Consider the following 18405-nt stretch of genomic DNA (forward strand, 5'->3'; position numbering starts at 1 on the left):
TCTCAAACATTCTTCTAAGTCCAGCTTTTATGAGGAAAGCACTTTAAAATAGATGTCTAATCAAAAGCTCCTCAAATTGTAAATCTCATCAGAACTGGGAAAGCACATAACAAGTTTCCTTCAGGAATCATCCCTGCAGATCACACAATGTTGTGTTTGACAAAGGTGACCACACAGAAATACCAAGTAATCAGGAAAACTAGACATACAAACAGCAACCAAATTCTACTATGTTCTTACTCATCTTCAACTTGACAGAAGTCATTTAGGTGGAAAATACACATGAAAGGTTATAATCAGTCCGGAAGGAATTGAAAATCTAAAGCCCACGCGCCCAAGTGGTGCCTCTCAGGGTGTCGCACATAAACTCATAGAATTCATTCTCAAGCAATGAGGGTACCATCAAACCACACAGACATTCAAAGGTACATAAAGGGAAGGTAACTAAGTCAGTCAACAGGAACTTTATCCGTATACTTCCATAATCACAACTGTATTCCAACATATGCCAACCAACACTGCCAAGGATACCTATTAGAGCCGAAATCAGCTACTACATATGGGATTGCTACTAAGAGAACCCCTCTGAAATATGAAAAGAGGCACTTAGAGGCACATCCCAAGCACAAGGAAGGGAAGCCAGTGGAAGTGCAGATGATCAAAGCTAAACACGAGTTGGCACTTGCTGGAGTTAAGGGATGGGTACGTGGGGTGCATTATATAATACCTCTACGCTCAGAAGTTAAAAATCTTCCATGTTCATTTGCAGGTAAATGGATGGAACTTGAGAATCTCATGTTAAATGAAATAAGCCAATCCCAAAAAAACAGAAGCCAAATGTTTTCTCTGATAAGTGGATGCTGATCCATAGTGAGGTACGGGGGTAGGGGTCAGGGAAGAATGAATGAAGTTTGCTTTGTGTAGAGGAAAGTGAGGGGAGGGATGGGGTTATGGGGATGGAAGGATGGTAGAATGAGACAGACATTATTACCCTTACCCTATAAACATGTGTGATTACACTATTGGAGTGACTCTGTACCACGTATAGCACCCAGAGGAATGAGAAGTTGGGCTCCATTTGTGTACAATATGTCAAAATGCATTCTGTCAGGTATAACTAATTAGAACAAATTTTTTAAAAATTGAAATTATTCAACCATTAAAAAAAATCTTCCATGTTAAATAGTAAAACTCAGAGAAAAAAGAAAGAACCCAACACCTTTTCAAAATACTCAAAAGCTTGGCTCGGGAGGCTGAGGCAGGAGGATCACAAGTTCAAAGCCAGCTTCAGCAACAGTGAGCCCCTGTCTCTAAATAAAACACAAAATAGGGCTGGGGATGTGGCTCAGTGGTTGAGTGTCCCTGAGTTCAATCCTTAGTATAAAATATATATATTTTTTTTTCAAAAGCAAAAATAGGCCTCTGTCACATTCCCACTTATAAGACTTAATTTCAATCCTCCACAACAATGGGAAAGAGATAAACACCTTTCTTGTGCTTGAGCAGTGAGGTGGAAAGGTAGATAATGCATATCCTAAGCCTAGAAAATTCCTTAAAAGAAAACAGGTTAGAAGTACTGAAACGTCATCACTTTTCACAATTTCCTCTTCTCATGTTTCCACCACCCTGCTGAAGACAAATCTCCTACTCTTCCAGAGTACTGTGCACACTGGCTAGGGGGTAGGCGAGGAAAACAATGGCACAAAACCATGAAATGCGGTAGGAAACTCAAGATAAGACACTGGAGCTGGAAATCGCCACCATGATGGTACGAATGACAGATGACGCGTTCCAAGAGGCAAGGCAAATCCTGTCTGCTTCTCAGGACTCCCAGAGATATCAGTCAGAAGGGTCCTGAAAGCCAAATGAATGTTAGGTGCCTCAGACATTTACTGAGTACCCCGGCTGCCTGGAGGCCCCATCAAGGATGTAGAAATCCCGTGGGAAGACAGGCGGATAGCACAAGTCAGAAGTGCCATGACAGGGTGCAACAAGGTGAGCAGCCAGGGAAGCCAGGTGAGCAGCCAGGGAAGGGAGTCTTTCTAATGCTAATAAGTGAAGACCTGAGGTCTCTGAGTCCTGGTAAGGAGCTATGAGCCAGGAGGGTAGGCAGCCATGGAGCTAAGGCTGGAGAAGTGGGTAAGAGGACTGTGAAGGCCTTGTCTCTTCTCATGCACAGATGGGCAGACCACACTGGCAGCAGCCCCCTATAGACATCACCTAGAGTATTTCAGAGGCAGGTGTGGCATGGTCCAAATGGTCTTTGTGCAGGGCGTGCAGAGGGCAGCAGGACTAAGGTAGGCGGAGGGATACGGGGCACGGTCAGGAAGCTGCCAACTTCATCTAGGACTGAGAGGAGTCAGATTCTGAAACTGCCTGCTAAGTCACAGGATGTGGTGACCACCTGGACACGGAGTGGAAAGTAGTAGAGCGCCAGTATTTTCTAGACTGGTAGGCTGTGACTGTCAGCACAGGGAAGAACCAAAACAAGAGGTACATGTTTAGAAAGGTAGACACATGGGAATAAGACTGTCTTCAAATTTCAAATAATTAATTTTGTTCTCACCCTTCTCTCCTGAGAAATCTCCAGTATTAACCTCCCCAGGGATACCTCAGGAGTCTGGTTGGGAAATGAGCCACAATGCACATTTAGCATATTTTTATGATTAGCAAAGAATGGTTCTAAATCAGACCCAGTCCTTTGTGCCTATCATTAGAAGAAAAAAAAGTAGGGTTACTAAAAAATAACCAGTTTAATGGAGATTTGAGTGTCAAAAACCAGTAGTGACTAGTGTTTTATGGTGACTATAAGACACCCTAAACTAATCCTAGAAATACTAGAGCCTTTCAACTCCACCAGGTCAAAGCAAGCTTTGTAAAATCTAATCTAAAACAAAACGTGACAGAACCATTCTCAGTTTGCATTTGGTCTAAAACTGCAGAAATGAAACATACTCAACCCTGTTCACTGGAGAAATAGTTCATGTTAGTTCCAGAGATCAAATAAGATTCATTTTCCTACTAGGTATAATTTGCCACTACAGAACAAGAAACCTCTACTTCTGGGAACAGCAACACATGTCTGGTTGAGGAACAAAAGCACCTGTCAAAACCACTGTGGTAAGGGGCAGAGGGTGGGTTCAACAAACTCATAGTTTGTGGGCTCCTAAATAAAGTAAACAGTTAGGAAACCACTAAATGGAGTCACAGATTCGTATTCTGAAGAACCCCGGGTTGATGAGTTAAAGATACCTGCATCAAGAGTTCCCACTGCCAAGACTCAGGCCCCCGGCAGCAGCCTCCCTTGCCCAGTCAGTGCAATAGACTCCTGCTTGGTCTCCTCCTGGCCCTCTCTTCAGTCTTAACATGGCTCCTGCTGATCCTTTATAAAGTGAGGCCTTTAGTTTCAGCCTGCCCAGGCTGCCTAACACAATACTAGAGACTGAGGAACTTAAATAAAATTTATTCTTCCCAGTTCTGGAGGTTGGGAAGACTGAGTTAGGGTGCCAGCATGATTGGGCTCTGGTGAGGGCTCTCTTCTTGGCTTGCAGACAGCTGTCTTCTCATATGGCAGCACAAGCAAGCTCTGATCTCTCCTCCTCTTCTCATAAGGACACTAATTCTATCATGGGGTATTATGATTATCTCCCAAAGTCTGTACCTCCAAATACTATTAAACTGGGGAACAAAGATTCAATAGGCGACAGCAGCTCAGGAGGCTGAGGTAGGAGGATTGAAGCCAGCTTCAACAACTCAGTGAGACCCTGTCTCTAAATAAAATATTTTTTAAAAGGGCTGGGGATGTGGCTCAGTAGTTAAGCACCCTTGGGTTCAATCCCTGGTAACAACAACAACAAAAAAGATTCAATATGTGAATTGTGTGGGGACACAAACATATAAACACTCAGTCTTTAACACCGAGGAATATCACTCCTCTGCTCATATTCCTCCAATGGCTGAAAAAAAGATGTCCTTACACTGGCCAACAGGCCCTATGGTGGTGGTTTCCATGGAAAGGGCATAGTCCAATAGGGAATGCTTAGGAAATCTGTAAGGGCATTTCTTGATGGCCACAGGGACTGGAGATGACACAGGTCCTAAGTGTGGGGACCAGGGAGGCTACATAGTTCTGATGATCCAAGATTAAGCTGCATCTGCACACTGCTCTCATGTTTTCCCAGACACTCACACGGGGCCAAAAACCTTTACTAATTATTCAAGCCTGCAATCTGCTTTACACATAAGCACAAAAGTAATTTTGGCATGATTCCATACACTAAATTTTCTCAAATGGTAACTACTATATGTCAGGTAAGACTACACTTCCTTATATGGAACATTTCCAAGAAGTTTACCACCTGGGAAAGCAGTCTCCACAGGTGTGGTGACAGCCTTGCTGCATTAGATCCATCTGCACCGACAGACACATCATTCTCTAACAGGCGGACAGCAGTGTAGGCTCAGCATTATGTGCTGAATTCTGCATATGTGATTAAAAATTACTTTTCTAATATCTTAGTTTTAGATTACCAGTGAGTAACACATTTCTTTGTGAAATGTGTGTATGTAGGTCACTGTCTAAATTTTGTTTCAAGGGAGAATGGGCCACTCTTTCCCTGATCGGCCCCCATAACCTCTCAGCATGGCTCACCTCCTACTCCACTCCAGTCATTCCGACTTCAGTGCTTCTCAGCCAAGGATACTCCTGCTCCTACCTGCTATGCCTTTCCCCAAAAAACATGCCCTTGTCTCCTTGAGGTCTTGCTTAAAAGATACCTCCTCAGTGGAGTCTTCCCTGTTTAAAATTGCTGTCCTCTCACCTGGTCCCAACGTGGCACTACCCATTCTGCTTCTCTGCTCTGTTTTTTTTTCTTCACAGTTCTTTTCACCATGAATTTCTTTCCTGTTTCTCCACTAGAATGAAAACTTTTGTTATTATTATGGTTTTTTTCTTCTTTTTTTGCTTGTTTTGTTTCCTTACAGAATCATCCTTAGGAACTACAGCAGCATCTGGATCCCTTCATAATCCATGTATATATTAATGATTTAAAAATGCTAGTCTTAAAACTTTAGTTATAACCCCAAAATTAAAATTAAATTGCCAACTCAAATTATCAATGCATTAGCACCTTTAATCTTTGTAGAGAAATAAAAATTGAGGCTCCTGGTAAAAAAAGGTTGAACTTAACTTTAAAAGGCCAGCCTAGGGCTGGGGATGTGGCTCAAGCGGTAGCGCGCTCGCCTGACATGCGTGCGGCCTGGGTTCAATCCTCAGCACCATATACCAACAAAGATGTTGTGTCCGCCGAAAACTAAGAAAAATAAATATTTTAAAAATTCTCTCTCTCCTTCTGTCTGTCTCTCTCTCAAAAAAAATATTTAAAAAAATAAAAATAAAAATAAAAGGCCAGCCTATTCTTATCAAAGCAACAAGACCGAGAACATAATGAATACTACTTGAAACTGTTAGACCAACAGGATTTCCTAAGTGTCTTTTAACTCCTCTCCTTCTCCCCCACCATCAGTTGCTGAATTCTACCTCTCACCTTTCCCATCCCTTCTCTTCCCTCTACCCCTTTTCAGGTCACCTCCTATCTCTAGTCACCCTCCACACACTGTTGCTGGATTCATTTGAAAGCAGAGCATCAGCTGAGTCACCTGCTTAAGCACATTAATGGTTCCCAGCTTCCTGTTGAGTCAGTAAGGCTTTATATACCACATAACTCCCCTCCCCTCCACTCTAATGTGTCCCTAAAGTCCTGCTGCATGGGGCCCATCCTTGCATCCAAACCTGCAGCCTCCTGTTCTCTTTCCCAGACCTCTCTCCCAACTGAAACTCAACTTAGCCCCATGGCTCACCTCCAACACCACAGATTCACACTGCCTCTCCTGCGGCAGATGGTGCAGGCTCCCAGCACATTACCAGTACCTCTCCTGCACACATAGAGAACTTGGCTCTGTGTGGAAGCTCTCTGTATTTGACTTTTCTCACCATCAGACCACTGGGTACCTTGAGGACAAGGTTTCTGTTTTTCATCTTCATGTCCATACAGCATCTTTCCCAGTTTAGGTTCTTTAAATACATGTTAAATGGAGTAAAAAAGAGGTGAGTTCTTTCAGCTCTAAGTTACAGGAGAGAACAAATTGACTTGCATGTATGACTAAGTAACAGACAAAGACAATTTTGCTGGATACAGCTGAAGCTACTTAAAGACTTGGAGAAGATCAATTTAAAACTGCATATGCAGAGAAAAGCAGAGCAGAAGGCAACAGCTTGGGGAAAGGTGCCCTGCCTGGAAACACTGGAAACCGAGGCAGGGTCCTAACATTCAACAGCCAACATGTTTCTCCTAGTCCTTTGTGACTAACTGATTTTCACCTTTGTACAAAATAGGAAATTCTGAAATTTAAAGATTTCTGCTTTCCTTTTAATGCATTACAAGTCTTAACCATGAAGAACAGATAGTACAGATGAAATTCTTGGAACCTGAAATGAAAAGTCAGCATTACAGTCTTCTTGTGGTCACTCACTCCTGAGACAGCTAGTTTTTGGGGGGCTTAAAGTTCTTGCTGATACAATCAGGGCCCAATCAGGTGAGGCAGGATGCCTGTGGTACCCAGGATGGGCACAAGGTTTGCTACTGAATTGACAAAATGATGTGACCTTTTGACACATGCCAAATAATTTTTCATCTAGACTACTATTTCAAAAGCTTTCCTCAACAAAGGAACACTACTGGCTGTGCTCATGAAAATAACGAGCCATAAAGTAGTGCCACAAAAAAACATGCTGGTAAGACAAACTATAGCCAAATGAGAATTACTACCAGACAAGCAGAAATAACACTGAAAGTCCCAAATCCTGAGATTTGCATGGCTTTATCTGGGAAGATTACCTTTGAAATCAAATACAATTAATTTCCCAGCAGTAGGGCTCCACTCTGCTAACTAGCATCAGGAAGATAAGATCATAAGATAGACATATGAGAGGTTAAACAAAAACAAGCCCAGTCTTTTGCTCCCCTCACCACAACAACCCAATAAAGTGGTTAGCTTGGATGAATGTCAAATCTTATAGCCCTCAGTTGTTTCATACTATAAAAACAAATGAGTAATTTGAGGAGCTGAGAAGACATCTTTGTGTAATTATGATAACAAGATTCTAATCATCAGGACCTAACATATCTAATGCAGCATAAAGACTAACTACTAGAGCTATTAATAGAAAAACCTAGAGCTATTTAAAGTCTGGACAGAAGCAAAGAAGCAAAAAAGATAAGACCCGCTTCTTCAACTGATTCACTTAGTGGATAATCAATTCAGGCTACAGACACATGGTTTAAGCAGAATTCATTTCCCTCCCTTTATTCTATTGTCCTTTCTTATTTTATTAAATAATATATAACTGTTTTCTCTATTTCTTTGGAATATGTTTACTTGGAAGCAGCTAAGCAAATGTCCAAGGTGCCCAAGGACCAAATCGAAATTACCTTCTTTTAAAGTCCACTTGATGGAGCCTGTCCTCTTGCTGACAGCATGCAAGCTTCCATCCAGCGTTGACACAAACAATAAGGTTTCAGGCAGTGTCACTGTGCTGGTACTTCCAAAAATCTGCAATGGGATGTAGAAGATTCTCCATGTCAATATGATTCTTTGCCTTGGGATGTACAATCCCAGACCCCTTCCCTGAGTTATCTCTCATGAAATCCTCCATCTCACAGATGGAAAAACTAAGGTTGGAACGGCCTGCGTTCCCATCAAGAGCACATGTCTAGACAAGAGCTGAATCAGGACTGGGACCAGGTCACCTATCCTATCTCACTGTCAATCCTACCTGCAGAGAAAACGGTTTATGACCTAACATGACAAGGACAAAAATTCCGAAACAATCTGCTGGCAGCGCCCACTGACAGGGAGAGGGACAGTATGCTCAGCTTTCTGACTTCCCTCCCGGGACCAGTTGCCTATTTTACTCTCTAAAACCTGGGCATTTCATAAGACTCCATGAATAAAAAAAAAAGAATAAAAATAAACACACACACACACACACACACACCACATACACATACACTTATGAATAAAAGCGTGACCTCAAACTTCAAACTGTTCCTCACAAGCAAAATACAATTAAATTAGAATGTACCTTTTTCTGCTAAATGTTATTTAAAAAATTCAAAATACTTTTAAAGAAAATATCCAAAGTCTATGAAATTATCTTTCTGATCCACTGCTGGTCATAATAAAAATTACAAATTAGTAAATAATCTTTCTAGGAAATACAAAAGTATTCATACTTCTGGATCTTGTAATATTTCTAGAAATAAAGAAATAATTTCAGATATGCAAAAGCTCTGGGCACAATGATATTCATTACATCCTATTTACGTATAACAACAATAAAAACCCCAGGAAGAACAAAATTTCTAGTATCTAAAAGGCTAAAAGAAATAAGGATACATAAACTTAATAAAATGTTACATAAGCATTAACACAGAACTTTGAAAAATCTACAATACAGAAAAATTCTTATACATGTTATCCAGTAAAAATTTTAGAATCCAAAGTGTGATGTACACAGTAGTCATAATTATACTGGACAGATTTTTGTTTGCCTGGCTTTGCTAGGAACTGGACCCTCACCCATGGTATCCACAGGTGCAGTCATGCATGCATGCTAGCAAGATTTCCTAGGGACCCACTTAGCAATGCAACCCTTGTAATAAGATTTTCCCTTCCTTTGTGACTATATTATTCCACAAATTAGCTGGTTCCTGTGAGGGGGTCTTGAATCAAAAACAGGACAAAGCAATTTGTTTATACTGAAACCATTTGAATTTTGTCATAAATGCTATTTTTAAAAAATTGGACTATGGCTGACTTTTAGCATTAAACACAAAAGTTATGGTGGGTTGCTTGTGCATGAGAGCCTGATTCCAGAATGCCTTGTCTCTCTCATTAACAACCAGGATGAAGCCTAGTTAATCCTTTAAAAATTTAGGCCCTGATGGCACTCTCCAGAGTAGGCTGAGTTGGGGGGTCAAACACTCCAATCTTTGAATTCCTTTTCCATGGGGGAGACCCACTAGTGAAGGGGGGATGAGGTGTTAGAACTGCTGCCAGAACCTTGCTCTTTCCATCTATCTCTTGGAAGTGCCTGGAGGGGGGAAAGGTTCAGCCTTTTGCTTAATCCCGGGCCATGCCCACTCCCTGGAGGAGGAGGAACAACAGCAAACTTTACTGCTGCCTGCTGGGTCCATTCTCTGTGCAAGGTCTAGAGCCTCAGGAAGAGGAGTCTGCTTTTAATTCTACCTGTGTAACCAGGAAACTAGTCTCAGATCTGAAATGGATGGGAAAACAGGAATCTCAAAGGTAATGTCTGCCCTATCTGAGGATCCAAAGGACACTGTGTTAGGAATGGTTAAAATCACTTTAGCCCAGAAGGTAATAAGCCACATCTGGACCTGACATGAGGAAGCTGCATGGTCCAGAGCACCAGGCTGTTGCTAAATGAGATAGCGCTATCTCCCAGAGAAGAGAGTGTGTTTGCAGCTTGCTGTTGGATGTACAGATCAGCTTAGCAGGAGCAATTCCAAGGCTGAATAAATGACAAGGTAAATGTATGCACACCTGGGGGCCAAGATGTGGACCCTTCCACCTACTGGTCAAATAGTGACCACAGCAATAACCATTTGTATAACAAGTCTTGGAATCTAAGAATTGAGTTGGAATCTCTGGGTGGCTGAAGTAGAAAGAAAACTTGGGAGAGTACTATGAACACGTTCTCTGCCCTGTGGTAAAAGCTGGATGATAGGAAGAGAAACAAAAGGAAGGCTAAGGAGAAACATGGCTCACAGATTGAGACAGAATGCCTGACTACTCTTCCCTGGGATTCAGAGACACCCCAGTCCTAAGAGTAAATTTCCCTCTTTGCTTAAGCTTGTTGGAATCAGGCTTCTGTCACCTGCAACTGAAATAGTCCATGCCTCGGACACTCCTATTTTTAAAAATACAAACATAAAAAAAGATGAAGAAAATATTGCACAATTACAGCAATAGTACTTTTTCTTCTCTGACTTTTCAATAATATGATGCCATTTACATTGAGTCTTTTATGAAGCAAAAAGGAGATGTACAAATTAGGAGGTGACAGAAAAGCTACAATTTGAAGAAGCTTCAGCAAGCACCTGAGTTCTAGATGAAGTGCTTTCTATCTCAGGATATTAGGCAACTTGACCACCCTCGATCATCAATACCAACCAGGAAGGGACCAAACTTGGAAACACAGAGGTCTCCTAATCAGATCATATACATCTAAGAGCAAGAGTTTGTTGTTACTATTAAAACTTACAGTGTAACAATAATAAACTAAATGTTCCCGAATACATCCTTTCACATAATTAATATTTAAAAGGGTCAATATTCACTAAAACATATCAATGTTACTTCGCTATGAGTGGAGACAAAAGCCATCTGCCTTGTCTGAGCATATTAGAAACCACAGGAAGAAAAACTGTCTATGGTTGGCTGGTGAATCGAAATATAATACTAATCACACAACTAATGTAGTCTTCTAAAAGTCTCGAAAACACAAGGGTTAGATAAAAGTTGAATTTAGCAACTGAGAGCTCTGATAGTTACTCACAATGTCCACAGTAATCTCATAACTGGAAGGTTCTTCTCGTCTAAAGTTTTCAACATTTCAAAGCAGGATGCCTGGGAGCCACTCTCCAAAGGCAAGTAAAAATTACACATTTTCTGGCTCTTCCTCCCACAGCATTTTTTGAAGCATGAAAATGCCTGCTCTCAAATATAGTTGCTAAACTAAAGAATTAAATATGCTTCTAGATGCCTTTTGTGATTCTGAACACAACTTAGAACTACTTGTACCTGAACATTGAAAAACACTGCTTCACAATAATAAACTTGTCCATTACCTTTGCCCAGCCGGTTCAGTCTTCAGTGCTCTTTTCTCTAGAAGGGATGAAATAGCAACAGGCCCTAGGGCTATACATGCTAGTTTCCAGAGAGCCTGAAAATAGAAAGAAAAGGCCGATTCTACAGATCCGTTTCACACTGACTATCTGGAATATGACTCGTGTTTAAAAGTAGTAGAATATATACACCTAGCTTTGACAGTGACTTTTAGGAAGTACTCAATAGTATGTAGTCTAGTCTACCTTAAAACTAAACATCCATTAGCTAATTGGTATAGATATCAGGCTCTGTTTACATAGTCCTTCTCATACAAGGTGACTGGAGATCATTCTGGAAAGGCTGAGCCTGAGGACTGAGAAGCTCGGCTACTGGAGGCAGATGATTCTTGGGAAAGAGCTCCTGGTAAAACTAGCAGATTTCACTTAAAGGGATTGAGTGACAGAAGGGTACTTTCTGCAGCTCTGCTTAGCAAGGATTTCAACAAGGCCCCTCGCCTCCATATAAACAAAAGCAAAGCCTAATGTTCTGATTATAAAACAATTTTCCCCCAAAGTCCAGCAGCTTCAATGAGGCACCACTTCCTTGGTACCACAGAGATACAAAAGTAACTCTCTACTGCCAATGCAGAGATAAGTGAAAGGTAAGTCACCAACAATTTAATTTTTCTCCATATTCTGAACTCAGCTCACTTTTAGTTCATTAATTTGCATTAATTATTTTATGCTTCAATAAGGAAAAACTATTTTCTAAAATGATCCCTGAGCCAGGTACCGTGAGTGGTGCATGCCTGTAATCCCAGGAAGCTGGTGAAGGAGGATTGTAAATTCAAAGCTAGCCTCAGCAACTTAATAAGACCCTGTCTCAAAATAAAAAATAAAAAGAGCTGAGAATGTGACTTAGTGGTACAGTGCCCCTGAATTCAATCCCCCAGGGCCAAAACAAACAAAATCTAAAAAATAAAATACCCTCTGAAATAATTTTGTTTAGAAAAAATTTTCAGTGAAGAGAATTATGGACCCAAGGGACAGGTAAGTGTTTAAACAGCACGAAAATAAATGGAATAGCCTCTAACAAAAACCTACCAATTTCTAAGCCAATATCTGGGACCATTCAGGCAAGAAAGTGGTTCACCAGTGGCTGAAGAACAGCCAGCAAAGACCCATTGGCTTAGCTTTGAAGGTCATGCCTATTACTAAAGTTGCCACTTTCCCTCACCCCCCCACCCCAATGAGCACAGCAGGAGGCACTGAGGAAGCTCCTCTGAGATTCAGAACACAGGACTGCTGAAGGTTTCTCATCCGGGTTTCAGAAATGCTGCACTTTCTAAAGAAATAAAATTCAGAAAGTGCAGACACATTTTAAAAACTAGTTTCTAGGTTAGGTGACTACCTAATAACAAAGGTCAGAAATAAGGTTAATGCAACCATCTCTAAATCAGTGGGAAGAGGCAGTTTCATGCACACACATGCCTCATACCTGTAGTTTTACAAAGCGATTTATACTCCATGAGGATTGTAATCTCTGTCCCATTTACAAAACTGGAGCATAATAACAGGACTATAATCTCTGTTCCACTTCCAAAACACCTTCAAAAAAAGATATACACACATATACGCAGAAGCCCTACGACTGTTCTCAGGCAGCAATGCCAGTTGATGAAGTCTAAATGTCCATCTCTAAGAGCTAAATTCATATGGTTCTATCATGGTGCTGGTTTAGTGGGGTGAGTAGAGTTAAAACAAAATTTTTCTTCTATGAATCTTCTCCCCTTCTCACTTCCATCACTATAGACTATAGTATTTATAAAGTTAGAATATAATAATCTGGTTAATAACAATTATTTTTTTCTTTTAGGAGTATCATATCAACTGCTAGGATTTGTTCAGAGTCTGATTTTCCCTGGTGTGTTGTTTGTGCTGTTGTTGTTAACTAATATTCCTGCTATATTGCATAATCCTAACTTTCATTTTATTTAAAGTTAAGAAAACATTCCTTCAAATTAAAAATACCAATAGTTGTATAATGCTAGCAAGGCATGTGTCTCCAATGGGATATTATACAATACCATGTGTACCTAGATTCCTGGTACCCACACCTGCCATCAACAACCAGGCTGCCTTCTGCAGTGAAGAGGCTCCTTGCCAGGACTCACATCTACTGGATGGCTGGTCTCTGAGGTAAAGCCAAGGGAGACTGACTTAAGGATTGATTCACTTGGGGTGGCCAGTCAATATACATCACAGCATTACAGATTAGACTTGAAATAGGCAAGTGAGGGAAGCACTACAAAAGAAAGACTTCTAAAGTATTTTTGTTTTGCTACATAGTAAAGGCACATGAAATCTTGAGAACAATTAAAACTGTGTGTTGCCAAATGCAAAATAATAAATTTCAAGTAAAATTAGAATGTGCTAAAGAATCAGAGCTTATAATTATTAACTATCAATAATGCTTGAAGTTGGGAAAGGTATTCTCCAAAGGAAGTCATACTTATGGCCAAAGGACCTAAAAACGGAGACAAGACAAGACTGCAAGTGCCCAACTGTAGACACAGCAAGGGTGGATGGTTCTGATGGAGAACAAAGCAGAGGCTGGTAACAGGTAGTAGCAAGTAGACTAAATTATTCAGCTAGCTCTAACTGGTTGAAGGCCACAGGATGGATCAGCTGATTTTAAGAAATATCAGAAAGATGCTTTCTAGTGTGCAATAACAGGATTGCAGTCTTGCAAGTCCTCTTCAAAAAAAAAAGTATATATATATATATATATATATATATATATATATATACATACATACATACACACACACACACACAAAAAAAAAAAAAAAAACTTGGGCAGTAATGTCAATCCAGTAGGAAGTACTTCAAAATAGTGTTTTATAACAAAGACTCTTGGCAGGCATTATGTGATATTTAAAAAAAGGAATATCTGTGTCTACCATTCTATTTGTAACAACACTGTCTACTTCAGACTATAATTGCAAAGCCAGACTATTGCTGATTTTTGTTGCTCTACAAAAGTACCCAGCAGAGTACTGTCATTATAATGCCATTCGATCCCATGGTAGGAGACTGGGTCTGATGAGGGCCAAAAAACTATTAAGAATTCACCAAAGCACCAGATGAAATAACCACCAATAAGTACGTAGTGCACAGACCCATGACATGCAGCTCTTTTAGTGGTAAAGAAAGCCCACGTGACCCACAGGAGTGAACTCTCAGTAAAAGGCCTACCTTTGAAGGTATCCTTTTTTTTTTTTTCTTTTTCACTTGGTGAGGTGGCTCAATATGTTGCCCTAGACTGGTCTTTAATTCTAGGGTGCAAGTGACTCTTCTGCCTCAGCCTCCCAAGTGCTGGAACTATAGGCATGTGGTACGCCCTGGTTTTTAAAGTATTTTAAGTAAAGGCCTGATTGGACAGATAAAAGTTTTTCTTTATTCTAATCAAGCCCTGGTCCCCAAACCCCATCTCATTTATACATCTGATTGAAAAGCAAAATACTCATCTCTACATATGGAGACTTCTATAAAGCTACCTGTGCACAGTGATATGGAAATATCACAGCTTTCAATCTCCTATCTACTGAAATGGAATAAAGACTCAGAACAGAAATAAAACATAGGTGATGGTAAGAGACTCTTTTACTTTAATTATCGTTTTAAGGATTCCAGACCACTCCTAAATCATTCCAAATTCTGTTATACTTTGTTTACCTATGTTCAGGTCAGCAATAATCCATCAGCCATACAGTTCCTTCTAACCAGTCTATTGGCTGTTATATTTCCTGATACTATGTCAATAAAGGTAACCATGACATTTGTTTTGGATGGGAGTCAAGTTTCTATCTGGGATGCAGTAAAGGGCAAGGCCTAAACGAACAGTGCTGTGTGGTTTCTAAACTAAGCAGCAGGGAGAGTTACATTAGTATTTGTGGTAATTCTGGGGTGTGGTGTAATTAACCACTACCCAAGACAGTTAGAATTCTTTGGCTCAGGCTACTCCTCCTATTTAATGGAACTGATAAAAGGTACTTCACAAGTCCAATTTATTCCTGAGCATAAAGGTATGATAATTTCACAACAGGTTAATGTATTTCCCCCAAAACCGGTTTTGGGGCCCTAGGCTAAATGTCTAAGTTCAGTGGATTGAAGTTTTATTTGTCTTCATGGTCCCTCTGCCACCATGGGAGGAAGACAGACACCTGGGCAAGAAAGGTGCTCCAGGAAATCCCTTATTATACCACGGTCAAGAAAAGCCCTGTTCTTCCTGTAGTATCAAATCCTTAAGGTCCCCAAGGATCCTTGGGGAGCTGGGCCAAATCCTGCATTTATAGATAAGAAAACTAAAACCCAAAGTGACATAATCATTTAGCAGCTGAGCTTAGAATGCAGGTACTGCCACTATTTTTTGTTATCTTCACTAAAGAGAAATAACTACAACTTAGATCTAGTAACAACTGAGAAACCTACTAGGCTCACTTACCTTGTTGGAGAAGCATCCTAACAAACTTAATTAATAAAGGGCTGACTCAGGCTGTAAATTCATAAGGCCGTCACTGACTTCCAAAAAGCCGAACTTGATCCATTTTAGTATGACTCCTCATGTGTAGTTAAACTGTTTTTGAGAAATCCTCATGTGATGTGATCAATGCATAATATATGCAGGTGTGGAAATGTTACAGTGAGGGGCAAGGGTTGTAGCTCAGCGGTAGAGCGCTTGCCTAGCATGTGTGAGGCACTGGGTTCGATACCCCAAAAAAATAAACAAATAAAGTAAAAGTATTGTATCCATCTACAACTAAAAAAAATATTTTTAATGTTATAGTGAACCTCATTAATTTGTATAATTAATATATCTTTAAAATGTACATGAAGTAGATAATATCATACCTACAAAGCAGAAGAAGAAATCATTGTCCTCATATGGAAACCCAAGGGAAAGTCTCAATTAGATACTAAAATTCTCAAGGCACGTGCGGTGGCGCACACCTGTAATCCCAGCGGCTTGAGAGGCTGAGGCAGAAGGATTGTGATTTCAAAGCCAGCCTCAGAAAAATCAGGGCACTAAGCAACTCAGTGAGACTCTGTCTCTAAATAAAATATAAAATAGGACTGGGATGTGGATCAGTGGTTGAGTGCCCCTGAGTTCAATCCCTGATACCCGCCTCTCAAAAAAAAAAAAAAAAAAGATACCCAAATTCTTAGTCCTGATAATAGCAATTGATCTGAAACTGTCAATTTTACTTTTTATATTTTGGCTAGAGATTTCTTTGAAGGGAGTAGAAAGGGAAGGGGTCAAGTAGAAAGTGGGTAAGTACTCTAGTTACATAAAAATTATATACAAACAACTGTATTTATGTTATAATTGCCACCTACACTTGCCAGATGTTGCTAAACTTTACAAGTTAAATATCAGCAAATACATCGCTAGTAGAGATACTTGGCCAGACTGACTTCCCCAGCCAAAACCCCCATGGTTTGAAATATACAGAGGATTACCCACTTCTCTACCAAGTCCACCATTCTCCCTTCCTTTTTCCAATTATCTGGATGGACATATATAAGTCCATATGGCTCCACACAACGCAGATCAAACAGCAGGGCTGTTTACCATTTCTGGAGTATGTAATTTCCAAGATGAAAAGGGCTGAAGAGATGGCCTTACCAAACCTCTCATTTCACAAGAGGGGAAATCAAGGCCCAGAGAGGCGAAGTGACTTGCCCAAGGCACCACAGACAGTTAACATAGGCACAGAGCTGGCTCAAGGTCTCTGCCTCCCCATCTGATCTTTTGCCCAGTGCACCACACTGTAATTTCACTACTTTAAATCATGGTTCTCTGAGAGTTATAAGTGTAAATTATTTCAAGCCTGAAGCTCCCCTTTGAATCCTGCTAGAGTAGATGAAGATCAGCACTCTGCTCTGATATGAGGGTTGGATCTTTTAGATGAGACCAAAACGTAATTTATAGATTCTCTAAAGACATCCAATATACCGAACAACACTGCAAATTATACAGGGTGTGGTCTTTAAAAAATTATCCAGATGAAAATTGAGATCCTACTATAGATCTAAGTGGGTGGGAATAACACCACAAAAAGTCAGAGGCCACAGCCTTAACCACCATAAAAAAAATTCCTGGGCTGGGGCTGTAGCTCAGTTGAGCGCTCATCTAGCAGTGAGGCACTGGGTTCAATCCTCAGCATCACATAAAAATAAATAAAATAAAAGCATGCTCTCCATCTACAACTATAAAAATTTTAAAAAAAATAAAAATTCCTACAATACATATCCATCTAAGCGCACCTCTTTAAATTTTTAGAATTTTATTTTTTGATATAAAAGTTATATATGCTTATCGTGTACAACCTGATGTTTTCTTGTTTTGCAATATTGGGGATTAAACCAGGAGCCTTCTACCTCTGAGTACATCCCCAACCCTTTCTTTTTAAGTCTTATTTTGAGACAGGATCTTCCTAAGTTGCTGAGGCTGTCTAAAACTTGTGATCCAAACTTGTGATCCTCCTGTCTCAGACTCCAAGTAACCAGGATTACAGATGTATGCCACCACACCCAGTGATGCAGGCTTCCCCCCCCCCCCCATTTCTTTTTGGCAGTACTCGGATTAAACTCAGGGGCTCATACATGCTAGGCAAATGCTCTACCATTAAGCTACCTCCTCAACCCAACACGGTGTTGTATGTATATACCATGAAGTGGCTAAATCAAACAAATGAACAAATTACCTCACATATTTATCTTTGTGTGTTTATGTGGTGAGAACATTTAAAATCTACTTTCAGCAATTTTCAAGTCCGTAACAAATTTTTTTTTAACTACAATCACCATATTGTAAATAGATCTCCTGAATGGCCCAGTTCTAATGACCTTAAAAGATGCTCTGTCATAAAGATGATGATGCAGCCACTGTCAAGAGTTAACATGATTCTGTTAACATCAGTGCCAAGGAAATGCACACCACTGATTAGCACAGGGGAACACCTTTGAATAGCAAGGACCATCTTAATGACCATAAACTGATGGGCCTCACATAGTAAGCTATGACTACTAGAAGGAATAGGACACTCATTAAAAAAAAGGATACTTAGTGACTTTTCCATGTGAAAAAAATCTTAAGTCATCACATTTCTATAATTTCAGCACATATATTTATTTTTCTAGGCTCACTGAAGAGGTAGTCTTTGTACAAGTCTCATATATTTGGACAGAGATAGGAAAGCATAAGAAACTGCTTGGAAGACTTGTGTTGGTACAACCAAACCCACAGAGCTGTGGCTTGCAAATGGAGGACTCTGAGAAACAGGCAAAAGCAATAGGAACTGGCCAGGAGGGAACACTGCTTCTCTCTCCAGCTTATCAAGTGGTTGGCAGGAAACAGAAGCAGGAGAGAATTACCAACAAGGAGATAGCAAACCTTTGGGCTTAAGGAAGAGGATTTTCTATATAC

The 18405-nt window shown here is 40.3% G+C and overlaps 1 protein-coding gene across 1 annotated transcript in view; it reads right to left on the bottom strand.

Annotated features, from left to right (window-relative positions):
* ERN1 (endoplasmic reticulum to nucleus signaling 1) overlaps window positions 1-18405 on the bottom strand; it is an 86337-nt gene that overhangs the window by 47114 nt on the left and 20818 nt on the right. The window contains exon 2 of the mRNA XM_081270911.1: window positions 7491-7611. Coding sequence (XP_081127037.1) covers window positions 7491-7611 — 121 coding nt within the window. The remainder of the gene's footprint in view (window positions 1-7490; window positions 7612-18405) is intronic.

This window comes from Spermophilus citellus, assembly GCF_964194105.1.
Source record: "Spermophilus citellus genome assembly, chromosome: 17".
Classification (NCBI taxonomy): domain Eukaryota; kingdom Metazoa; phylum Chordata; class Mammalia; order Rodentia; family Sciuridae; genus Spermophilus; species Spermophilus citellus.